The sequence below is a fragment of the Apus apus genome, chromosome 3, assembly GCF_020740795.1.
Source record: "Apus apus isolate bApuApu2 chromosome 3, bApuApu2.pri.cur, whole genome shotgun sequence".
Classification (NCBI taxonomy): Eukaryota; Metazoa; Chordata; class Aves; order Apodiformes; family Apodidae; genus Apus; species Apus apus.
The window spans coordinates 78,517,132-78,543,594 of NC_067284.1; the positions used below are offsets into that span (position 1 = coordinate 78,517,132).

Consider the following 26,463-nt stretch of genomic DNA (forward strand, 5'->3'; position numbering starts at 1 on the left):
ACCCCAATTGATACAGGCTGCTGTAGCAGGAAAATATTTAAGGAATACAGTGTCTGCACAAAGGAAAAAACACACAAAACTCCCAAACCATACACGTATGTAATGGCACCCAGGCAAATCAAATTTGTTCTGAGAGCAAAACAAGCAGCCTTTACGCTTGTTTCACTGTTTCAAGCAGAACATGAAAGACCAATAAGAGTAGTAACAAAACGTAAAGCAGATCTGAAGCTGTATGTTGTCTCCACAGGAAAGCAACTGCTTTCATATACTTCTCAAGTAGGTGTAATTTTTCCTGACAGAAGATGTCAGGGAGAAACACACACACAAGTCCAGCTGCTCTATACAGAAGATCATCCAAAGAGCATGTCTCATTATTAAGGTATGATACCCATGTCTCTACCTTGAGGTGTTACATCTTAGAGAAGAAACTTTTTGACAGATGGATGTGCTCTTCTAGGTTTCCCGGTTTGACAGACAGAAGTATATATATTGTCACAAAAACTTATTTACAGCCTCATAACTTAAAATTGATAACATGTATAGGAATGTGTCTTAAGTCAGTAAATATAAATGAGCTTCATACATTCTGTAAACAAGTTTAATTCAAAATTTTTATAAAACACATCTTGTATTTACACACATACCTCATCTAAAAATATGAGTTTGTTGAATGCAAAGTTATTACAAACTATCAGAACCCTTTGAAAGCTGTTTGTACATATTTCTTGCACAGCATATGCAAAAGGTGACCCTAGAGATACTAAGATTAAAAGGTGCAAATCTGCAATTGTGTACAAAGTATGTACTGTGTTAAGTGCATATCTACATTGCATATTACACATGTGCCAAGTCTGTGAAAAGGAACAGTTAAAATTGAAACTCTAAATTTCACAGAACATTAGTAGAGAGAGAAAAGAATCAAGATATCTGGAGATTAAATAGAACATTCTCACATCCTTTGAATGTCATTTCATTCTCTTGAGTCATTTCAGATGCATGGGATCCATTATGGACATTTAATGAACAGCTATGCAAACTAGAACTAAGCTTAAAGCTCTCTGACAGCCTAGTAACCTAAATGTTTGTGGTGGTGTTAGTTAAACATGTATTTTCAGGGTCTAAGTTGAGTCTTCTGATACTAGTTGGATATTGCTGTTAAAAAAAGAAATAGAAATAATGAAAAATGAGGTAAAACCAGATTATCACACAAGATTTCAAAGCTAATGTGTTGGGGTTTTTTTTAATACACTGTAACTTGCATACTGTTTTTAGAATGTGGTATGAATGCTCACAAAACACTTGTAGATAAGAACTAAGCTGCTGGTATAATTAGTTCAGTATGACCCTGCAGTAATTCTACCAAACCTTCTGCAAAAGTCCAAAATTAGGTGAGGAGTCAATCACTCTACCAGTTTTTCTCCTTTAATGTACTACAAGCTAGAGTATTACAGTTTTTGTCCAGCATCTACTTACAGTTTTATTTAAAATCAACACAAGCAGCAGCCCGAAAAGCAGACTGAATAAGCTAAAGGTCTCTGGTAGAGTTGGAATTTAAATATATATTTTGCGTCAGTTACGAGTGGTAAAAATAAGCTACTAAAATGGCAAGTTACACAGTCTAAAAAGCTGAAAAACTGCAGTTCTGATAAAGAAATCTGTCCATCAGGGATCAAAGACAGCCCTTGCTATTATCTTGTTATGGCTGGTTTTTATTTGCAGCATTTAAAAAAAAAAAAAAATTTCTGTTATAAAAAAAATTAAGAAACTTAAGGTCTATTTGGCAATACTAAATATTGAAGATTGCAAATGCCTAAGTTAGTACCATGCAGAGTGAGCTTCAGTGGACTTCTCTTGTGGAGAAACACTAACATAAGGACATTACATAAGCAATCAACACAGTACACAGGAAATATTTAACATGTCATCACGTTATTACATAATCCTTGGATGGTAAAAATTAGCAAGACTGTAACTGTTACTAAGGCTGTAATTCTGCCTTATTTAGTGGAGGGAGAACCTGGCCTTATAAAACTCTTTTATTTCTCTTGAGAAGGCATTAATATTACTGGGGGGAAAAAAAAAATAAAAATGGATGCATGTTAAATACCATGCTATTAACAGCAAGACAGAGCAAGATGTTGTAAAACATAGTTAGGGAAGCATTATTTTTATTTTGTCATATTAAAATAACATTGTTTGAAGATCACACAAATTTGATAGATCATCTCTTTTCTCCGACAGTAAGCCAGCACTACAGTTGAGAAAGGTGCTCACCTATTTCTCTGTAAATTTATACTTTTAAGTAAAATAATTTGATTCTCTAAATATGCAATTTAATTAGTTATGTCACACGGTACATATCTTGCTCCTTTGGTCAGAGATAATAAATGAAGACTTCAAATACTTCTATCTTCAATTTTTAAAACCCCAATATACATCCTCAGCCAAGGAGTATTTACGCTACACACAAGCCATAGATACAAAATACACAGTATGTACATGTTTTGGAAAGAAATTGGAATTTATAAAAACTCAATAGCCAAATCAAGATAATTGAGGCACTAAATTAAAAGTAGTATCTTCATGTCTTGATTATACACACTATTCTGTGAACAATCAGAACTGTTTCATAAATATATATTATCTACAGAATTTGCTGTGCCCAAAAAGCCAGCTCTGTTTTCTCAAAAGAAAAATTGCACTTTGCGATTGTTAGAGTGAGCTTCTCATTTTTCTCCTCCAAAATAGTAATATGGTCCTAGTGCTTTTGGCACAGGTACTGAGTTGTGGTTTTGCTACTCTTTCTTATAAAACACAAGGTTCTTTTTTTTGTTGTTGTTGTTCAATAAAATCTGAAGAGTCTCAAACAAACCTAGAACTTTGATACAAATCTATATAGCTACAATTGCTTCATTAAATAATATACACAAGTATGCTCTTCGATCTCAAAACATCCTGACAACTTGATACAAAACAGTCACTTGCATTATCTCCAGCCTCCTTAATCTTACGCATTATCAGTCTGCAAGTGAATAACATATGGTTTCTGGCCACGTCTTGCACTAGATCACACCCCAGTGTACAAAGACAGAAAATAAATGTATAATAAAAAGATTGGATAAATTAGAAGGGGTTTCTTGGTCTTGAATTCTTCTCCAACTAGTAATGATGCAGCACTGTATGCAGCCCAAAAGACTCCAAACAACTGAAAAAGAAGATGAACACCCTTAGCTGACACCACAAGAAAATCTCTCCAAATACCAAGATATCATCTCACAATATAATTAAAAAGAAACCCCCCAAAATGAATTTTTTGGGGCAAGGACTCCCCATACACACACACACACAGAAAGCATATACTATGCATTTTCATTTAAGGTTAGAGAAACACTTGACAAATGGGCATGTTATTTTCATTTGAGACATTTCTACTGAAGCGAGCAGCTAAGGACCTACAGTAAGTTTTCTCTAATGTAAGACATCCAGATACCACACAGCAAACCATACACCAATAACTGGAAACTTCACTAGATTAATACCTTTTCTTTTGAACTTGACTGTCCCCAACTATTAACACCCCACCCCCCCCCCCTTTCTTTAAGCAAGAGTTACTATACTTGACTCTTCCTCCTGCAATATATACCAGAGGGTTAAATTACCATTTTTTATTTCAGGATGTGTCATGAGCTTTTCTTTACTTATGGTGCAGCTCAAGCTAACTGAGTCTCACACACCTATTTCTTTCAGGTGCAGTGAAAAGCCTGCCAAAACACAATCTGTATCAAAACCAGATCACAGTGTAAGTAGTTTTGGCCATATAGGGCTTGTCCTGCATTTTCAAACTAATGATGCAAAGGTAAGAACTGTGCACAGATTCACCCTCAAGTTAATGTGAGACTGTTAGTAGTGATCAAGTAACAGAGGTTTCATTAACAGGTATTTATTTTCAAGTTAACTGGCAAGTTAATTATTTGCTTTCTGACTGTATCACTTAACAGTAATTGCAAGTTACCATATCATAAACACAGCAATTATTTATCATACACTTTAGTTGTACTTGAATATTACTGTTAACCAGCAAGCTAAAAGGATAGAAATTAATCAAACCAAGAGAACAAGAACTGAAAAAGCATACAGCTTAGCTAGTAACAGAATTTTCTCAGTCAACCATTCCAAAAGTTCAGGAGTAACTTCACAGGCTACCTAAAATGGTTTTAAGAAGGACTCTAAGTGTTCCAAGAACTTATGTAGTTCTGGAATCTTTCAGGGCACATTGCTAGTTTCATAAAAGGTGTCCAACAGCAGGTGGTATCAGTCAAGTTGTTCTTGCTTTGTGCCTTACAGTCCACATCTGTAAAATGAGAACAAGACTTACCTTCTCTGCAAAGGGCATTGAGAGGTTTGTACTGCTACCACTATGGGAAGGTCTCAGAACAATGACTAATGTCATATTCATGCTGCAGTGACTAAAAATAAACTGGATTATATGGGGAGGGATAGAATAGCTTATTTTCAGATTCTTCATTTTGAGACTTATTTTTTCTCGAAATGACAGTCTTATTTACTTTCATGCAACTATTATAGTACAGCAAAATACTAAAACAGAAGCTAACCTGGTAACAACAGGTGTTGTTATAGCAACAACACAGTATATACCCAAGCACTCAAAAGAAACATTCAAAACAGAATTCACTTGGCAGTCATGTCCATTACGCTAACCAAAAGGACCACAGAACTTAAGTTGCAGTTCTGAATATTTCAACACATTGCTATGCTGTCCTGAATAAATTAATACTTACTGTTAAGTGACTTTAAAATAAGTGTAAACAATTATTAACATATGATACTGAACTTACTTTTATTAGGGTTGAAACAACTTCAAATGATCCAACCACCAAAAGTACAGGTGCTATGACAATGAGGGGAAGTAGGGAATATCCTATCACACCAAGAACTTGGCCATAAGCAACCTGAAAAATTTTCAACCACACAAAATCAAGCTTTTCAGTACTCAATCTTTGTCACTAAACACAATATTGTTATAGCTACATTAATAATAGCGATAATAAAGTGTCAGATATTAGTGAAATTTCAGCTAATGGAAGCTTGTACTAGTATGGGAATTATTTCTGTATGCTACCCCCAGACTTTTGTAATTAATAATGCAGTTCTCTTAGAAATACGTTACGGTTTGTTTGTTTAACACTGTAAATGACAATTTTATCACTTCCAAGGGAAGTATTTACACAGGTTAAATTATGTAATTCCACCCACCCCTCACATTTTCCTGTTCTGCCTTAAGTGGTTCTCAGCTGCCCGTCTCCATGCACGTATGGCTCCCAGGAGCACAGAACCACAACAGACCTCTTAGTCACAAGCTGCAGTCCTGGCTGTCACAAACAGCAAAGATATTATTTTCTGCATGAAGATACTCATATCCATTATACATAAATAAATATATGAAGTACCCAAATGCTTTTGACATGTATAGAAGACCTAGAACGTGACCCCTCTAAGGCACAGAAATCTTCTAATTTTGAGTTTAAATTTATTATGACTATCTTAAACAGATTTGTTCAAACTTAATTCCATAACTGTTTTTAGCTTCATGAGGATTAAAACACCCAGTTTTCCCCTATTACAGTTTGAAATGCTCCTGGGCCCAGCTACACTTCTTGGATTTAACAGGAGAAACAATAGCAAGACAAGTGACAATACTGCAAGCAATCTCTTTTGGCTTTTCATCTTCACAGTGAGCTGTGCAGTCCTTTATTTTCTATCCAGTTTATACATTCTGATAATTTCACATTCTGAACCACAAAACAGCTTGATTTAAGGGCATCTGGATTATGCTGGTATGCAGAAATACCATGCAATCACACTTATAAGAGCTTTTTCTTTCAAAACAGTGTTCACACAAGACAATTCTAGCAATTATGATTAAAGGAAATTCTAAAAAATTGGAAGTAAATGTAAATAATGCAGGAAGCCTTCAACACTAGTTCACCATTAATGCAAGATGCATAGTAAAAATATAAAAATCAAGTATCATAATTTTTAGGTCTTCATGACACAGTCCATTGCACTTTATGCTGCAGAGCCATTTTAAGAAGTTTCTATACTTCTCAGTGTTCCACTGTAGCTGTCTGTAGGCCTTGCTGTAAGTAATTTTTTGCTGTTTACACTTGAACTGCTTAGTGACTCAATTTGTAAACAGCTCAAACCTCTATTCCAACCCTACCAGTGACAGCAGCTGGAGGGAGGGATCTAGGCCAGAATTTCAATTGGCTTTGCAGTTCAAGAACAGGCATTGACTTTCATTCTTTAATGGTTTTAACTGCATCAGGCCAAGGCTGAAAGCAAACACTAGTAGGTGCTCTACCCACAAGGACATTAAACAACTGCTGTTAGCATAATTTTGGAAAAAAAAAAAAAAAAAGTTTAAATAAGGGGCAGTAAAAGATCAGTGCAAAGGAGGAGAAAGGATCCCATTGAGCTTCGTGACCAAAAAAGTAAAAGCACTTGTCCCTCAAGAATGGACTTCAGTTCGGGATCACTGGTACTTTTTAGAATTTCTGGGATTCATACTACAAATTTCCAGATTATTACATCCAGCAGACCATCTATTGCACAGAAAGATTAGCTGACCATCATTGTTATTTTAGATTTTATTTTGGAGACCAAGAACCTAAAAGGTAAATGCTACACCTACCAATTACATTCATTGTTAGTTAGCCACAAGGCCAAAAGCAACGCAACAAGAAAACCCAACCAACTACTGAAAAATGTAGCTATGAGACTTTACATTACCTCCACGTCCTTCTCACATAAAGGTACTTACTTCTCCTCCAAGAACCCTGGCCAGTAAAAAAATTGTCAAGGATCCAAATATCCAAATAGTTATAATCCAAGAAACAACCTTAAGAGATAAAGAAAAATTAATTTATATTAATGACTCCTGTTGAGAAAGCAAGAAGTCATTTCTATTAATCACTGCAGTCAAGGATTTTATTACACAAAGCTGAATTCTGAATTGTTGCAAGAATAGTTTTACTTAGTATCACAATGCAACTTCAGAATAAAATTCTGATATTTCATTTACAGAATCATATTAATGGTCAGTTTGGTGAACACGGAATGCAAATCCAACATGTTTTGTAAGTATTATAATATTGTATGGAGTATGAAGGGTTTAGTTAAAGCTTAAGCTAAGACCTCCCTAGCTAAATGACTTTGCATCCCACCTATTACAAAAGGTGGACTAAGTTTTCAAAAGTCAGTCCAACCAATACAAGGAATATGCATTCTGCTTCTTTCATCCGTAGAGGCACCACCTTACTCTTTACTCAAACTGGGAACACTCAGAAGAAGACATAGGACTTTAACTCTCAGTAGAGCTTGATGATGATTACAACTTAGGAAACAGCCCTAGGCTCCTGGGACAAAGTCTTTAATTACATTTTCTTATTTCTTTCATTGCTCTGCTTTTAAACTGAAGAAGAAATCTTAAAATAATTATCTGGCTTAAAAGAACCTTCAAAGTAACTTAGCTATTATTGGAGTTGAGTCACTGGGAGGATTAAAAAGGGAAACTCCTCCTTTTGAAATACCTTTTTAGATGGAAACAACAATACCAGTGCAGTCTCCATATTTCCAAATTTAAAAATGGCTGCACTTAAAAGTGAAGTTACTACTCAATTCAATGTTTTTGCTTAATTAGAAGTTCCAGATTCACAGAAGAATAAAATAGGGGATTTTTATTTAAATTTAAAACCAGATTAAAATCACAGCACCACTTCAAAAAACTAAGAGAAATATAATGCCTTATGCTATTTGTGAAAATAGTGCAAAGCCTCCATTTACTCCCCCCTTCCTCCCACTACGTAAAAGAGGACCACTTTAAAGACTTAGAGCAGGAATGCTTGTCTCTCCGCAGCTTACAGCACACCATTCAGTTCATCTAGTCTAGCTGTTGTCAGTCATTCTCTTGATAGCTACTAGCTTTCCCTCCTCAGACAAGTACAACACTTTTACATCTGTATGGTAAATCCACTGTTCCTACGAAACACGAGACCTACTGTTCATGTAGAGTAGGTACACGAAATGCAGAAGGTAGATTATCTGTCATGGGATCAAGGAATGGTCCTTGTTTGCCTAGGAGACAGCTCAGTGGTCCGTACTGAATAATCCAGTGGTTTAGTCTACTCCAAGTCTCATAGAAACAAGATGCTAATAGTGAATTCTTAGTCAGCATTTGGTACACAGTATGGAAGCCAGAGGTTGCAAAGGGAGTGATTTTATCTCACAATTTGCAGAAATCCTTGCATAAGCCCATTCTGCTACTTGACATTTGGCTTACTGCTATACTACATTGTATCTTAAACAACTATTACTAAACACAAATTTCTGAAGCAGGACCACCTAGGCTTACATTTAAATTGTGACTATAGATGTTACCACTTCTCTATTTCAATCTGAACATAAAGACTAATGGTGTTTAAGGAGTCCAAATAAATCTGCACAAGGCCTCTGAATAGCTATTCACCCTAGGCTTCAGAAGGAAGTATGGAAAAAGTCTATTGATCAAAGGGAAGTTATTTGACTGTAACTGAGCAGGGAGGACAAAACAGCAAATGGTACTAATGAAGATTCAATATATCAGATAACAGCAGTGATATAGTATAAATTAAACAAGTAGCTTTGTGTCAGCAAAATTAATGGCATCCGAACTAATGTTCTTCAGTAACTTTTTTTTAATAAAAAGCACATTAATTGAAGGTCATAAATGAAATTGAAAGATTAATAGGACTATAAACCCATCAGATCTGTTTCCTCTAGAAACCAGATCTTTTCTTTGTTTTACTGTATAAAAATAAGCCTGACATTTCATCACACTTATCTGTGGGCTATTTCATACATTTCTTAATTCTTACACATTAATTTGAGAAACAACATTTGAAATGCTCTGTATTAGTTGGTGAGGACAAGATTTTCTAAGTAAGAATGCTAATTGCTCAGCAATCATGTCCCCAAATTCAGTTTAGATTTCTTTTTACGTAGAAGGTTTTTATACCTACCTTAAACTGTCCATATAATGAAATCATTGAGAAGAAAAGGACAACTGCTAGAGGACCCCAAAAGTCTGGATTGTCTCTCACTACCTGCCTATTAAAGCCAAGAGATGGCATAGGCATCAACACACATCGAATTTTGTAGTAAATATCCTTCAGATCAATGTCGAGTTCTTCCCTGAAATTGTAAAGCAGGAAAGCATTACTATACACCACAATAATAAAACAGAGCTTAAAAATTTAAGTTGTGGAACAAGCAGTAGGTTATAGAGCAAGTTTCCTGTCACCCATAAGGCTTTCTGAACCCATGACTAGCCAAGCAACAGCTTGTCCACAACAAAGCAACACCATACCTTCATCCTGCATTCAGTAACTGGTGTGACACAGCGAGATATATTTAATTATTCAAAAATCAATTACATGACTGAAAATACAAAACATACACAATGAAGCCTAACAGTCAACATTACAACAGTAGATCTATTTTCTGACATGCAGGAACACATGACATTTTCATACCACTGTATCTACTTAAAAGTCAAAGCCATACATACACAAAACTATGCCTGTGTATTCCTATGCTAAGCAGTCTGCCATGAGTATACTCATTATGGAAAGATTTTATTTTGAACTCTACAGGAAAGAATACCTTTACATTCACTAAACCTAAACCATTCAAAATACATCAGGTAAAACTTATTTTTTTTTTAATAAAATGGGGTTTTACTTCCTTCAACAACAGTAGTTTTGAGCAGGCCACATTATACTAATTGTTTAATTGTTTCTAATATAGGTAAAAATAAATAAAAGCAAATTAAACTAGGAACAAATTCTAACAACAGATCTGGATGTTCTCCAACTGCCTTTTCTACTCCCTGCTATAAACTATCTGTAAGCAGCTACAAATTGACCAGAAGATTCTTCTGCGTAGGAGGCTCTTAACTGGTAGATCATCTTGTGATTATCCTAGCACAAGGGGAAGGAAGCAGACTTTCCAAGTAACGGGCAATTTTTCTTCTTTAAGTTTAGGCATGGAACCTTAGGACAAAACTGTATGCTAGTGTTTTCCTTATGCAGTCACAGCTGAGGAGCTCTGAAGAGCTGCAAGAGACTTCCTGGCATATACTCCTCTGCTGTACATTTTAAGAGCAGTGGAGAAAAACGTAGAAACTTATCTTAGGTCCTTTAAAGAAAGTTTTGTACAACACTTTGAGTTATGTCTTTTTCCACAGAAAAGCTGAGGCAAGAAATAAACACAAAGACATAATTCACCACAATTTCTCTTTAACATAACTAAATAAATAAATAAATAAATATTGCTCATTGAGTCTTTCAAGGAAATTTTGGGATTGCTATTACTGAAGCTATTTCAGAATTAGTATTACTAACCTGTGAGCAAATAACAGAAATTGTTCTTTAATGCATCCTTGAACCTCAGGAGTAGACTAGAAGCCTCTGCTTCCCTCCATTTAAACAGCTTGTACCATTCCTTTATTTTACTCTGAAGATTGTGTAGAACAAATATTTCCTGTCTGGAAGTAATTATTTGTAATCACCTGAGGCTTCTGACAGCTTTTCATGTGAATAAACTGTCTTTGGCATGAAGCTGACAGCTAGCTCACCTAAGATGTGGTGGTAGCTGTAACAGGAAGCAAGTGTCTGGAGCATGGCTGCCCAAGAAAGAAAAAAATAAATCTCACTCTATTGAACAAGACGTTTGCACGGTAGCACCATGTTGGTGAAATTCCCTTAGCTGGCTGCTATTCTTTAAATCCTTAGCAGGACTTAGGCTGCAAGGCTTCACAACAATGTGTTCTGGGAACAATCAGAACTGCATAAAAACTGCTACATGAAAGTCAGATTAAGGTCTTCTCTGTTAGGATGATACATTCATCCTGTTTGCCACAAGCTAATAATTTGCCTGGCACATTCTCCTCACTTCCAGCAATCAACAGCTTGGAACACCTAGCTGTCTTAGATCCACAAACTTGTTTTTGGTGGTATAAAAGGCTACACAAAACAGGAGGTTCATATGTTGTCACCTTAGCACACCATTCCGTTTCTAACTGAGAAGGGAGAGGTTTACAGAACAGATTTATTCACACAAGGGGCTTCTTCTGCACACTTTATGAAACTTGAAAAATACTTTAAATTAATTAAACTCTCCAGATATTTGTTCTCTCCCAACACTCTTATTAGAGTTCTCCAGAGTACTCTCCTCATTACTCCATTTTTTGTAAAGCATTATTATCTTCAATTTACACAAAAAACCACAGAGACACAGAGAATGAAGCTGCTTAGGGGCAAAACAAGGATTAAGATGCAGGCTGCCTGATTCATAGTGCAGTAGCCTTAAGATGTAAACTTCCTTCAGCCAACCATGCTCCTGTGAACAGAACAAGGGATGTTGATACTTTCTGTTTGAAGGGCTTTGTTGTCTTTCAACATTAACACCCTTTTAATCTAACTTTATAATAGAAGATCGCACCAAAGATTGTGAAGTTTGTGCTACCTTGCTTCTATCATCCCTACTGCAACAAGCATGATTTACAATTCATTCACTTCAAAGTACATCACAGAATTTACTTAGATTTACTTAACACAGTCTTTCCGCAGGACTGTCTTTGCCTCCGATTCCTTGATAGGATGAAGAAACTTGCAACATCAACGCAAAAGATAAATAGAACACAATCTAATTTTTTAAGCCATGAAAAGGTCAACAGATAAGAGCAGAAAAAGCCAAAAAAGCTTTATACTTCTAGAGGTTAATAACAAGGAATTTGACTTCCTCCTTCCTTCCTCCCCCACAGTGTAAATAATAAACATTTAATTTACACTAAAAATAAAACCCATAACGAGATATGTAATTATTTCATTCCTGCACCAGGAAATACTAATTGGTCAAGAATTTGTCAAGCTGAATTCTAGTCACAGTCACAGAGTGTAGGACAAGTTGAGAGACAAGTTGGTTTTTTTCCCCTGTACAATTAATAAAGACAGATACCCCAAAATACTTATGACCTACAGGAGAGGCTTGTTATCTTCTGGGTCATCATCTTCCACTTCCAGAAGCCAGCCATACCCTCTCTGTCTTAGGAATGTACTTGCAGTAGATTCTTTGATGAATTCTCCTCCAAGATTTAGCTTAACATCTGGAGTTGCTATGGAGCCACTAAGATCTTAGAGAAAAAGGGAGAGAAAGATACACTTTTTTATGTCTTGCCAAAATCCATTTGATTTCCAAAGTACTGGAAGATAAACAACAGACTTATAAAGCTACATGTGCTGGTCATCACCATGAAATATTCAAGTTATAGCACAAAATTATACTTTAACAGACACATAATTTGAAGGGGTACTTCTGGTTTCAATGCAATAGTAACAACATCGGTTTATGTCTCAAATTACCAAGCTTTAGCTTCTAGATGGAACTCTAGTTTTGATGACACAGTGTTATGGTATGACAGAAAGGCTTCAATTTCTGCTTTATCGCTCAGCACTTAAAGGCATAAAAGGAGTAAGCCAATTAAAGTCTCATAATACTTTAAGTTGTGAATTATTTACTATTTTTTTGCTGACCATACTACACATCTTTTGGAGTCCATTCCTGCACAGTGGCATTGGTTCAGCTTTTTTGTACAATTTTTCATGAAAGGAAAGCATTTGTAGGTATTTTCCCTTTGTAGCCTGCCTTTAAAATAGATTCCCAATATTTGCTAAAACAGAAAAATCCAAACAGAAGCACAATTTTTTTCTGTACAAACCTTATTACAAATATATCAAGAGGCAAAAACTCTCTTTTCCTCCAACACTTTTTCACCTCACCAAAGAAAATCTTATGTTGTTTTTTCCATTATTGTGTGTTTTTCACACAAGAAATTCCTAGAAACACATTTCCCAAAACAACTAGCTATAGAAAGTATTTCTGAAATACATACTTACAGAGGCAAGTCAACTGATACTAGATTACATTTGTGACTTCTTCTATCAAAATGCAACATAGTTTTATAGAAAGAAAATTTTTACAATGACAGAATTACACAGTCTTCAGCCAGCATGTATGAAGCATTCACTGAACACTCAGTATTGCAATTAATTTAAGAGTAATTTCCTTCCCAAATCAGCCTGCTAGGCTACTCAAGCTGAAATTTAAGCTTCTCCATAAATGCTATTCAGCTGTTTCAGAATCATGAGAGCTAATGGTCCATTGCTTTGATTCACCATCTTTGAAATACCATCTGTGCAGGATCCTTGCAAAGATCACTGTAACTTAAATAATTTCTCTTTCCTCTTCCAAGTATGGGCACACATACACTCTTCTCACCAGCCACAAGCAAAGCCTTCCTCTGCTGGTTAGTGAGAGGGGAAAGAAGAAATATGTATTCTTAACATGAGGGCATCAAGCTAGAGAAAGCTCCAGGAGTCTTCTATTGTTACTGGGACAATAATTGTAATTTAAAAGTATTTCTTTCTTCTGTAATATAACACAGCTTTGTAAGGAGAGGTTCTTGCTACTCTTTGTGCACAGGTGTGGCTGTCAAAATAAGCAAACAATAACAGTCCAACCAGCCATTTAATTCTCCTTTCATAGTGACAGCTGATGAGCCATCCTGAGACAGGGAAACTTTTATGCAAGTCTTATTTACCAAGACTCCATTAAGCAGCCAATGGTTAGTGAATACCTACACCCACACTTTCTTACCATGAAACCTATTAGCATGATCTTAAGTATATTTTGCAAGACATCTCAAGAGAGACATAAAGCTGCAGAAACCAAGGAAAAGATGACCCACCACCTCCTCTACCAGCTGCTTTGAATGAGGTGGTTAACAGCAGGCCAGCCGAGTGCTGGAGAATCTGCCAAAAAGTCATGGTTTGCTAGAGTTAGAGTGCCTTCCTGGCTCCTGTCTCAGGCAGAGCACCACAGAAGCAAAACTGAGGTATCTTGCATACCTCATCTTAACCAGGCACTGTGGTTCAAAGACAGTTTTTGTCCTCAATTTTGAAAAGGCAGTACAAGAGACAAACCCCGAACCAGTCTGTGTTCATAAAGCACACAGAACTGAGCCCAATTTGGCACATCCTACTGGGAAGGAGCTTGTACTGGACTGGGTTCGGTATTGTGCAACTAATACTTCAAGCAGGAATCTTTCCAGAGGTACATGGATCGTTTTGCAGGCTGAAGTGGAGAAGAAAAACAAAACAAACTGACCATCATCACCAAAAAGCCAAAGCCGAGACTGCACCTGTTGATTAGTATTCCTTGGCAAAAGGACTGCGAAGTTAACAAAAAACCTGGCATTCTACAGTAGCTTTTCCACATCAATAATTCTTTTCCAGGGTGGGGCACATGAGTCAGGATTTACACCGTTCCCTATGCACAATCACAACGGCAACTAAACACAAAGTAAAATGGTTGTTGTTAAAATAGGTGGAGGCTAAAAGCTCATTCTCCATCACAACAAGCTACCACCAGAGTGTTGACTTCCGCGCGCCCCCGCTCCCGCAGCCCCGGGGCAGGACCCGGCGGCACCCCGGCACCCCGGCACCCCGGCACACCGCGGCTGCGGCAGCCACACGCAGGGCTTCGCTAACCCCCTGGCTGCCGTGCCGAAACGAGGCACAGCACCGAGGCTCCGGGGCAGCCTTACACCATCCCCACGAGACGCCGGGCAGAGGACGGAGCGCTCTGTGAGCAGGGCCGGTCACGGCCAGCGCCCGGTCGCCGGGAGCAACCTCGGTGACGGCTTCACCGGAGCGCCACGGTCGGCTTTGCAGCCGCGGCGCTTCCTCCAGGCGGATAAAGCCGCTGCTGGCAGCCGCGTCAGGCCCCGCTCCCGGCACCCGCCACAGCGGGCTCTCGGAGGCCCGGCCCGCGGGCACCGGCCGCCCCGCCGCCCGCCCCGCCCCCAGCCACGCCACCAGCCGCGGCGGCGGGGCCGGCGGCCAAGGAAGCCCAGCGAGGCACCTCCCGCCTCAGCGGCGCGGACGCCGCCGCTGTCCCGGGGCCTGGCCGAGCCCTTCTCTCGGGAGAGCCAGAGCGGCCCCGCTCGCGGCCCCGCGCTCACCTTCGGCGTCTGCCGAGGAGACGAAGGTGAAGTCCCCGTTGCTGGGCGCGTAGAGCGGCGGCTGCTGCTGCTGCTGCGGGCCCGGGGGCTGCATCTCCCCGCCCTCCGCGGGGGCTGCGGGGCCGCTGAGGGAAGCGACGGGCGGGCGGGCGGGCAGCAGGGCCTGCAGCCTCGCCGGACCCTCCGGTGGCGGCGGCACCCGAGGCCCACGGCGCAGCCGCCCGGCAGCGCAGCAGCGGGCGGGACGGCCCCGCCGATTGGCCGCTTGCAAGGCGCGCCCCGATTGCTCGCCTGCCAGCGCGGGCCGGCGTCCCGGCCGGCCGGGCACCGCCACCCCGGTAGAAAAGCCCTCCTGATTGGCCGAGGCATGAGGGGCGGGGGGGCGGGCGCTCTCCGGGGCACCGGGGCGGGGTCACCCGCCCCCGCGGGCTCCGCCACCGCCCCCCGGAGGCTCCGCCGCGGCCGGGCGTTTCGGTCCGGCCTGAGCTCCCAGAGCCGACCTGAAGGCTGTCAGCAGAGGTTCGGCATTTGCAGCACCCTGGGACGGCAGCTTCAGCCCCCGCCGCCGCCTGCAGCGGTTTTCCGGGTGTTCTACACTCTTCGTGGGCAGTGCCCGCTGCCTGCCCCCAGCTACCACCTGTCTGCTGCTGCGTGTAGCTGTAAATCTGCTCCTCGTTTCGTGTGGGGACTTTTCTTCACGTCTCTGTGCTGCTTGGCCCGTGTAATCTGCTTCCTGCGTGCTGCTAAAAGCAGTGTGTTGACCTTCCAGCATCCAATTACCTGCTGGCAAATACTTAGCCTTTTAAATAAAAGTGTGGACTTTTTATTTCTTTGTTGAATAAAAACATTAGCCCATATGTTCTCCTCCCCTGATGGATTCAAAAAAGTGCATCCTTCCTTTTGAGTGTTCAGAGGGATTTGCTTCTGTCTTTACTATCCAGTGATACTGTATGTGACTCTACCTCTCGGTATCATTGTGATCATGTGCATCCCTTTGGCTAACTGGCTTCCACGTGCAATCCTAAATCTGCTCTGTTACCCTACATCCTTTCTCCTCTCCTGCCATTTGGCCTTTTCTCCTCAGTATTTACATGCAGTTTCCGTCGTATTTTTTAAGCTACGCCCAGTCCACATGTATTAGTGGCATCCTTGGTATTCTCCTGCAATTCTGATGTTTCTGGGCTACTCTCCTGCAATTCCCTTGTGTAGAAAGAAATCTGGCACAGCCACTGATCAGACACAGAATGCAGCACATCATGTACACTCCAGAATGGCTGCCTTTTTAGTTGATAACTGAAATGCATTAGCATATCCAAAAACCTTTCCCACAGTTTAAGGTGCTACATCCAAGCTAGCTCCTTTACCAGGCCTTACTAAACAGCTACTGTTATTGATAGAATATACTGTTTCAGTTGCAAGGGACAGACAACAGTCACCTGATCCACCTGATCCAATGCCTCAAATACAGACAGGCTGGGAGCATTGACCACCTCTTTAGGGAGCCTGTTCCAGTGTTTGACCACCCTCTCAGTAAAGAAATGCTTCCTCATGTCCAGTCTGATCTGTTCATAGAATCACAAAGTAGTTCTGGTTGGAAAAGAACTTTAAGAACATTGAGTCCCACCATAACCTACTTCCACCAATCATTAATCTAAACCTACCAAGTTGAGTGCTTAAACCATACTCCTAAGCACCACATCTACATGTCTTTTAAACACTCTCAAGGATGGTGGTTCATCCACCTCCCTGGGCAGCTTATTCCACAGCTTAATTATAATTTCAGTGAAAAAGTTTCTTATAATATCCAGTCTACATTTCCCCTAGTGCAATTCGAGCCCATTGCCTCTTGTCCTTCCTGTTCTGTTTGTTACTCGGGAGACCGACCCCCACCTCACTACAACCTCCTCTCAGGTAGTTGTGGAGAGCAATAAGGTCTCCTCTCAGCCTCCTGTTCTCCAGGCTGAACAACCCCAGTTCCCTCAGCTGCTCCTCGTAAGACTTGTTCTCTAGACCCTTCACCAGCTTTGTTGCCCTTCTCTGGACTCACTCCAGCACCTCAAAGTCTTCTTGTAGTGGAGGGCCCAAAATTGAACACAGTACTTGAGATGCAGCCTTACCAGTGCTGAGTATAGGGGGACAATCACCTCTCTAGACCTGCTGGCCTCACCATCATCATCATAGAATCATCATAGAATGTCTTGGGTTGGAAAGGACCTCTAAAGGTCATCTAGTTCAACCTCCCCTACAATAAGCTGGGACATCTCCAACTTGAACAGATTGCCCAGAGCCCCATCAAGCCTGACCTTGAATGTCTCCAAGGATGGGGTCCCCACCACCTCTCTGGGCAACCTGTTCCAGTGATCCACCACCCTCATATTAAAGAACTTTTTCCTAATGTCCAACCTAAATCTACCCGTCTCTAGCTTGAAACCATTACCCCTTGTCCTATCGTTACATGCCCTAGTTAACAGCTCTTCCCCAGCCTTCTTATAGGCTCCTTTCAGGTATTGGAAGGTTGCTGTATCTGATACAAGCCAGGAATCAGGGGGATACCAATCAACACCCCCAGGTCTTTCTCTGCTGGGCAGCTTTCCAGCTACTCTTCCCCAAGCCTGCTGCATTGCATGAGGTTGTTGTGGCTCAAGTGCAGGATCCAACACTTAGCCTTGTTAAATCTCATACAGTTGGCCTCAGCCCATCCATCCAGCCTGTGCAGATCCCTCTGCAAAGCCTAGCTTCTTTTAGGCTCCTTTGTGGGTTTTTTTGTTTGTTTGTTTGCCTGTTTTTAATTTTTTTTCTTTTCCCCTCTTACTTAACTACATATAGGGATGACAACAAAGAATGCCATGCCAAGGAATTGCTTGCACTTAAGGCAAACCTATCACATGATTGTAATTCTTATTGATTGAAGTTGTGCCTCAAAACCTTTAAGGAGTTTGGTACCTGTCTCCTAACAAGACCAGCAGCGTACACTGCTAGAACAAGACTTGGACAAAAGTAGGGTGGGACAAAAGTAATGTGCCTCTTGTTAAACATGAGCAGTAGCTCTCAGGCCACCGTAAAAGGGTGGGAAGAGACAAAATAGATGAAGTCTCACAATGGATCAGCTTTGAGGAGGAAATGTGGGACAATGATAATTAACGACAGAATATTATGCAATAAGATGAGTTACAAATGCACATTTTGTTAATGTGCCAAACAGGAGCAGTGACAAAGAAAATTGCACGACAGTCTGAGTGACTAGTTCCTTCTCGTTTCATGCCTTCATGCCCTGGCCTCAATGCTATGTATGAGTTGTATTATGTTCTAAGTGCAACTAAAATACATATGGGTTGATGTGAAGCTGAAGACAATTCCATGAGACTGCTGGGCTTGCCTAGCAAGGAAGAGATCTTGTTCACTGTTTGGAAATATTTTCCATACTTTTTCATTGTCTGTGATTCTGACTATGATCTCTGTATGAACACGGGCAAGTAAGTAATTCTATTTATCTGCTTTCAGAAGTCTACTTACACATTATCATTCACTATCTTCTTTTTAAACATGATTTTGATATGATAGAAAGACATTTGTTGCAGTTATTTCTTTTCCTAGGGACTTCTTCACCAGCAGAGATACAAACGGAATTTCACACAGAAGAGACTCTGAAGGAGACAGAGGAAAGATACTCTGCCCATGCTTACCTAAAATAAGAACAGAGATTAGATTTTCAAGAATTTCTCCTCCCAATGCCCTGTCATACAAGAGCAGTGAAGGATCGAGAAAGACCCCTGATCTAGGTACTCTGGATTTTTCTCAGCATTTGCTCAAATATTAAGATTTTGGCTGTACCCCTTCTTTATGCCCTGTTCCCCTTCCCTTGTGACTTTGCAAGTGAGCAACCCGTTGTGCCCTACCTGGGCTGTGTCAGCGGAGGGCACTCTAGCACTGCTACTGGATTTCTCAGCATTTTATGCCTTTTCTCTTTCACTGCACTTTAGAAATGACCTTCATTGATTCAGACGCAGACCAGTTGGAGCGATTTGTGATTGCTCACATTTTCAGTGTAGCTCTTTGCACATAACCATCTTGTCATGTAGCTCAACTATTTGCAAGTGCTGGCTTCATTCCTAACACCACTGGTACAATTTGCTTGTGCTCTGGCTTATCGTATAGTAGTCAGGGAAAGGAAAAAGGGAAAGGCAGTATTTAAAGTCTGTAGAAAGCTGTGCCGCATACAAATGCCCTGTTGGATAGACACAAATACAATGTATCTGCAAATGGTTGTTTTAGGATGGGCTTCTGTTTAATTTTAATTTTACAAATACAAGAATCATGCAGCATTTGAATTTACTAGAATATTTTCTAATATTTACTGTGTGAAAAAGAAGTCAAAATAAATTTTGTTCAGAGTCATCTTCTGATTTCTTGAGGGAAGTCTGGAGCCAGCTGCTGTGACAGGGGAAGTAGGCAAAGTTGCTGGAGAGTTTTATTCCTGGAGTCTCAAAGTAGTATCAGGTAGACTAAATCTATCCATAAAATCAGACAGTTTGGGTCAATGATTGCTGAAACAGGAGAATTGCAAGAAACTCTTTAAAAATGCCTTGATGTACAAGCTGGCTGATGGTCTGTTACACCAGCTTAAAGAGGCCACTTTTGTGAGGAACCTTATGAAGACTCCACTCTTTGTAGTCATTGCTTGTGCTATCCAAATGTGTGAGTAATTTTCATTCAAGCACCCAAACTCTACTATTCTCTATATGACTTAATGATGGAGAAAAAAGGTACAAAACAGAAGAAATCACAGAAAAACATATGCTGAGCATAAATCATTGTGGAGACTTATCTTTAGATGGAATATTTGATCAAATATTTGATTTTCAGTCTGAGGGTTTAGCTGACATAAAAGAAGTCTTGCTAACTTCAGGTCTTCTGAATAAATGCACAGCTCAAAGACTGTAACCAACACAGAGATTCTTTCATAAATCATTTCAGGAATACACTGCAGGCAGAAAACTTTACCAACTACTGACAACCCACTAAGAAGCAGAGTTGAAGAAAGGGTATAGTTATCTACAGAAGGTTAATATTATTTCAGATATTCCTAATTCTTATTTCAATTTGCTCTTTTGCACTTGTGGAGCCTCTCTAGATGCCACTAGAATTATGCTGCTCTTACTGAAACTAACTGATCAGCACAGAAATATTTCTCAACTGTTATCATTAAAGAATCTGGCTTTGGAAAGTGAATACAGAAAAAAATCAGAAAACATCACAGAAAAAGAAGGCTTAAATAAAACTGATGACATTTTTGTGGACTGTGTCATTAATTTATTTTATGAAAGTTCTTCAAAATCAGCGTTGAGCAGAGATTTTAAAGGGTGGTGTTTTTTTGTGATAAAAGTATTTACATTCGCACTCAAAATATCCCAATTTCATTATGTTACTTTTTAGACACTTACTAAATTGTGTTATTGTATTAGGACTAATTAAGTTAGATCTTTTTGGAAATTATTCACTAAGTAAGTAAACAGATGATGGGAATGTGGAAGATCTTCAAAGTAATTAACTTTTAATTTACATTCCTGAAAAGGCTGTCTCCTTATTCTCCAACTGGAACCAGAATCTCTGATCTTCAGAAATTACACTGCAAGATTTCAACAAGTTAAAGAAACATTGTATTACATATCTGAGCAAAGTATGTTGCTCTGCTGCAAGTCTCAAGCTGTACATCACTAATTGTGTTGGTACCACAGGAACACTGAATGTCAAGTCCTTGAAACCTGTGAAACCTTAAAAGGTTTTTAATGTGGAATCCACACCTCTTGGTGTGAGAGACGAGCAACAGATCACAACAAGGACAAACCTGAAAACCTAATGTAGCAAAGATCGGCAAAGTGAAAATCTAGAAGCTACAGTATCTACTGGCAGTAAATGAGATTTCTCAGATAAATGTGGATTAGGAGGTAACTCAAAAGTTGTTCCTGGCCGCCTTGTATATGGAAGATGCTTGGTTTTGAAAAGTTTGAGAAATGTTACATTGCTAGAATGCAATTCTGTATTCATGGTGAAAGTAACTGCAATCTACTTGGTTGTGTAAATTTACTTCTATTCTTTAGTTGTGTAGGTCTGGCCTTTTAATCCCTGTAAATTGCCATTTAATTACATTCTTTACATATTCTTTAATTATGTTCTAGCTACACAAAGGCCTCTGCAGTAAGTTGTAATTCCATCGTATACTTGATTCTAGGTACAAAATACATTTAAAAACCCCAGTTTTTAATAAAATACAAGAGGGAAGAAAAATCTTAATGACTCTGGTGCAAATCATCCACTGTAAATGAGATAACATCTGTAAGGTAGCCAGACTTTCTAAGTGCCATGGCATATAGCATACTATGACTTTAATTTAGTTTTCACAATAGATGCGTATCTTTTGGCAACCAAATGAGAATGTTGTGGCCTAACTTAGACCTGTAACATTGGAAAAAAAAAATTTCTCTCACTGCTTCCTACAGCCCTGTCATAAGTTCTGGGTGAGCAGTTTTTGGAAGAAGTAGTTCTGATGTTAATACCCATATGATGGGAAATGTGCATTTTGAATGCATATTTTTATGACATTAATAAATCATTCCAATAATTCTTTAAATGCTTCTAGCTTGAATAATTGTTTTCTCTTAAAATTACAATGGCATAATAAAGAAGAGTGTAGTAGCTATAGTGTAGTATGCTCCAGATGTGCTGGAGGTGAAAGATGCTGCAGTTAGGATGAGGGACATATATTTCCTTTCACTGTGAATCACACACATACAGGCTCCTTCAACACTGTTGCTAGAGCAGGGCACTAATGGAGGGTTGGTGCATCTACTGCTGTATTGTACTCTGAGATTTCGTTGTTCAAGCTATCCTTGAACGTGTCTTGTCTTGTGAAATGTGGGCAAGTATTGATGATCCCAAATCTCAGACATGGGCGATCAGGAGTCAGCAAAGCACTCCTGCAGCAATAAAGACCAAGCACAGAGTGAGCTGCACTAGCAATAGTGTACTCTGGGCAGTAGTCATTCCCTGCTGTTCTGCACTTCTGAGTCCAAATCTGGAGAATCATGTGCAGTTTCAGCCTGCCTAGTATAAAAGAGATTGTAACATTCTGGTTAGAATCCAGTGGACAGCCACTAATATAGCCAGCCAGGGAGCTGCAACACCTAATACACAAGGAGAAGCTAAAAGAACTGGGAATGGTTTGCCTGGAGAAAAGAGGGCTAGTGGGGAAACTAATTGCAGTAGTCCGTTACCTGAATGTGTTATGGAAAAGAGGGAGCTTTCCAGAAGTGCACAACTAAAGGGCAAGAATCCACAATTCCAAGTTTGTAATGTGAGAAGCTCCAACTGGATATAAAGTATTTTTTACTGGGAGGGTGACCAAATATTGCAACAGGGATTTGGAGGTCATTTAATCACTATCCTCGGAGATTTTCAAAACACAGCTGTACAAGGCCGTGAGCAATCTCATCTGACTTCAAAATCAGCCCTGCTTTGATCAGACAATCAAACAATATGATCTAGAAGTCCTAACCTGAATACTTCTATAATTCTATGACATATAAATATCTGGAACTACATTATTAAAAACATATAATAAAAATCTCTTTCATGTGTACACATGTAAGCCAAGTTTGTTATGGAGAACAGCAAATAATAACAAAATCAGCCATACTGATTCAGAGGAAGGGTTCTTCTACCTTGGTGCATTGTCTCCGGTAGCAGCTACAAGTGGATGTCTAAGGAAGAGCAAGAACAATACAAGAATCTATGATAATTTCTTCTGACAGCCTCTTTTTTCAGCTCAGGCCAGTTTCCTGTGCTTATGATTTGTTTATTCAGTGACCTCCCAGAGGGTCCTGTTGGTAATTTTCTGTCTTTGCTTTGAACCCATGTAAATTTATTGCATCTGCAAAATCATTTGGCAAAGGGAGTGAATGACTATGTCCTTAATGTTTGTTTTGGACTAGTCTCAATTGGTGGCCTCTTGTTCTTGTTTTGCAAGAAAAAAATGATCAGTCAGCCTCTACTCGAGCTTTTCCATGCACTTATTATTTTGTAGACTTTTGTCATATTCTCCTTAGGTCATCCCCTTTACACATCCATATCTGCACACAAACCTGTTACTTTTCACAAGAACCTAATGCCACTGAAGTGTACCTGTTCTACAAATGAATTTGTCCTGTACTAAGTTAACAGGCTGTATACATCTATGGGTTTTTTCTTTTTTGGCAGGTGGACTAATTGACGGAATAAAGAAACTTGTGAATACTGAAGGATTTGTACTTGAAAACACAAGTATGGATTAATATGAAGCAAAAAAAGTAGTTTATTTCCTTGCTCCTATTTCACACAATAACCAAGTATATAGTCCTGAGATCGTGAATGTTTTAATGAGCTGGTCTAACGTTTGTACATTTTTAGGACTTGAAAATCTTAATAATGTAATTTAGAGAAGTAATTTCTTATACATTTGCACTAAAGTCTTGATATGTTCTGTATCCTGACTGTCATGAAATATTAAGGTGCTCCTTTCAAGTCATGCATACTGTAGTCAAACTGATGTAACATACTGATCCCAGGACTGGCAAATCTGCATGAACTGTCAGGAGGCTGCAGAAGTGATACCGTTCCCTTCCCTGGCCTGTTGCTGATTTTCTGCAAGGTCAGTCACTGGATACCAGTGTTGAATATTTTCTGATGGACAGGCTGATTATTGCATCCATAAACATGACAGGAATACATGTGGGCTCTCCTTACATTAAATCTTCCAGTAACAAAATGTCTGTGATGGAACGTATGTCAATAGGAGAGTTAAAAAAGGCCAACAGTAATATAACTTTTATCAAGGCAGTTTGCTGAACATCAATGAGAAATAAAAACTACCAGAGGATACAGTAGAAATGAATGTGGATTTTCATGAGCCTGATCTTGCAATGCTTTTATGTGAGTGACCACAAGCAGCAGCCTTTAGGCCTATTTAAGCTAATGACCTCTCTGTAGTTAAAATGATCCTGTTGTCTGCAGCATAGTGCAGGTTAACAAAGAGGAAAAAGTTGTGATCTGTGGCTGCTATATTTTAAATGCTTTGTTCTAAATAAGAAAAAAAAGTAATATGCAAGCACATGTTTAAATGCTTTTGTAGTAAGTGTGGTATTTTTTTAAGCATAGAATTTTGACTGAATTCAGTGTTTGAATTCTTCAATATCCTGACCTGAACAGAAATAATTCTCTTCATTAAGGTTTGAAGCAAAATACATAAATAATGTTCACAGGTAATTTTTTTGAGAAAGAACACCTGGAGAGCCTTTGGCACTTGAACTTGGCAATAAAATGTGTGACAAGTGATGGCTGGCTTTCCTTCTTGCAGTCGCTGATCTCTCTCAAGAAGCTGGTATCTGTACATTTCAGCAGCAAACAAGACTGGGTGCCTGCCTCTCTTCTAGTCTGCAAATTAAGTCAGGTACTAACCACATTAAATGATTTAAAGGACATTAAAGTGATTGGATGGAAGTTTGATTGTCATGATCTTGGACTTACTAACGATGCAAAGGTAAACTGCAGAAAACAATTTCAGCTAGCGCATTCATAAACAGAACAAGCTGTCCCAGTGAACATTCACTTACAGTCTTTCATATTTGAGAAAGACACTACTCTCTAACCATACGTTGAATGAGCAGCTCTAGGGTTATTTAGATCTCCTTGTCTGTGAACGAGATAGGACAGAGAATAGTATCCCATCCTCTTCAGGGAGAAACAAGTCAAAAGGAATAAAGCGAGAGATCACCTGTCTTTAGCCCTAAATTCTGCAACCTGTAATGCCTCTCAGTCTTTAAATGGTTTCAAGGAGTTTTCACTTTATTTGTGTGTGTTTTCTATGAGCTCATTTTTATTAACTTTGAAGTTTAACTCTGCACATTAGGGAAAGCTCTTAATAAAAAGGTAAGGAAGGCTGCAACTTGATGGATAACAGCTAGGTGTTTTACTAGGGTTTTTTTCACAATTCAATAGTATAGTTATCTGACCTACCACAGAGGAGCTTTTCCTACTAGCAGGGCAATTTTAGTGTAGTTACGTCTCCACAGTATTGCAGAGACAGAATATGCCAGTGAAAAGTTACACCTCTAAAATAACAACAGTATGATTAAAGCATATTAAAGCTACAAAAGAGAGCATGGTTACACAAATGACCATGAATTAGAGATGTAAACATGAGCTATTCTGCAGTTATTAGCTACAAACAAATTCTTACTCCACAGCAAAAAAAAAAACCCAAACAGGTAGCTTCTCTCAAGTGATTTTTACCATTATTAATCTACCACAATTTTGGCTTGTAAAAATAAATCACTGCTTCTTTCACAGTAACCTACCTCACATTTAGCATGTGGGAAGAGTTCATATATGGACACTACAACAAAGTTGCAGGGGTGCTTGTAAGTTCCTGCTGTGGTCTGTCTGTACAGGAAGATGATTGTTTTCTGATACCCTTAGCCTATCGTGTAGATAAGCCAGAATGCAGTATCCAAGCCCTCATACTCCACAAATATCCCAGGAGAGAACTGTGTACAAAAGGCCACTCCAAACACAGCAGAATTAAACAGAGGAGCCACTTGGCTGCTTCTATAAAAAGCAGTGGCCAACCAAAGGCTGCAGACTCTTGTTTCCAAGTTTCTTGTTTCAGCCTTATTCTTCCAGTCTGAAGACCTTCCTCTTTTGTATGAAAAAGTTAACAAAACCATGCATAATTTAATCATGTAATTAAAGACTATTCACTTTTTCCCCATGTGTTGTGTTGTCTTTTATCCAGAGTGTCAAGTTTCCAGAGAGAGAGTGCCTGGCAATGGCAACTTTTTGCTCCCACTTCATGCTGATGCAAGTAAATACATACAGTGCCTAGCAATGCAAAATCAGGCACTACAAACGTGGAAAATGATGTTGTGTAGAGAACTGGAGTGTGTTCCACATCTTCTGAGATCAGAAACTAGTGCCATTAATTCAAGTCCTTGGAGGAAACATTTACCTGTGGTAAGCAGTGGAAAAGTCTTTGTTAGGGCTGTTGGCAGTGGGAAAAGCAAGCAGCCAAAACGCAATGTTCTAACCACTTTCAAGAATGGGTAACTGAGCCTTTGGAAGACAATTCTAAGGAGGAGTCAACCATAGCCTGTGGCTAGTCTCAATCCTACTAAAATAAAGGCATAATAAGACCAGGCCCCAGTTGTTCCATGGTGGAGTCAGTGAATAAGCCTACATTTTGGTGTGCTGTTTTCCTCACAAAATCAGCACATTTCAGTACTTTTACAACATAC

At 39.4% G+C, this 26,463-nt stretch overlaps 2 protein-coding genes across 3 annotated transcripts; one reads left to right on the plus strand and one right to left on the minus strand.

The window, feature by feature from the left end:
* Nucleotides 1-580: 580 nt before the first annotated feature.
* Nucleotides 581-15,410, minus strand: YIPF4 (Yip1 domain family member 4). Of its 2 annotated transcripts, XR_007889017.1 has the most exons (7): nt 15,140-15,410; nt 12,097-12,250; nt 9,078-9,249; nt 6,842-6,919; nt 4,857-4,970; nt 4,204-4,351; nt 3,121-3,205 (listed from the first exon to the last, which is right to left on the minus strand). XR_007889017.1 is itself a non-coding variant. In XM_051614619.1 (6 exons), the coding sequence occupies exons 1-6, from the start codon at nt 15,231-15,233 to the stop codon at nt 3,068-3,070; spliced, it is 750 nt and encodes a 249-aa protein (XP_051470579.1). In that variant the 5' UTR covers nt 15,234-15,403; the 3' UTR covers nt 581-3,067. The 2 variants fall into 2 exon arrangements, 1 of the variants encoding a protein (XP_051470579.1); XM_051614619.1 differs by lacking the exon at nt 4,204-4,351 and having other exon boundaries at nt 581-3,205; nt 15,140-15,403.
* Nucleotides 15,411-15,506: 96 nt separating this feature from the next.
* Nucleotides 15,507-26,054, plus strand: NLRC4 (NLR family CARD domain containing 4). The gene is given in 9 exon segments (XM_051615045.1): nt 15,507-15,820; nt 19,664-19,705; nt 19,707-19,832; nt 19,834-20,497; nt 20,500-20,548; nt 20,551-20,991; nt 23,393-23,455; nt 24,433-24,710; nt 25,965-26,054. Coding segments are annotated over 9 exon segments (2,067 nt in total).
* The last annotated feature ends 409 nt before the right edge of the window (nt 26,055-26,463 follow it).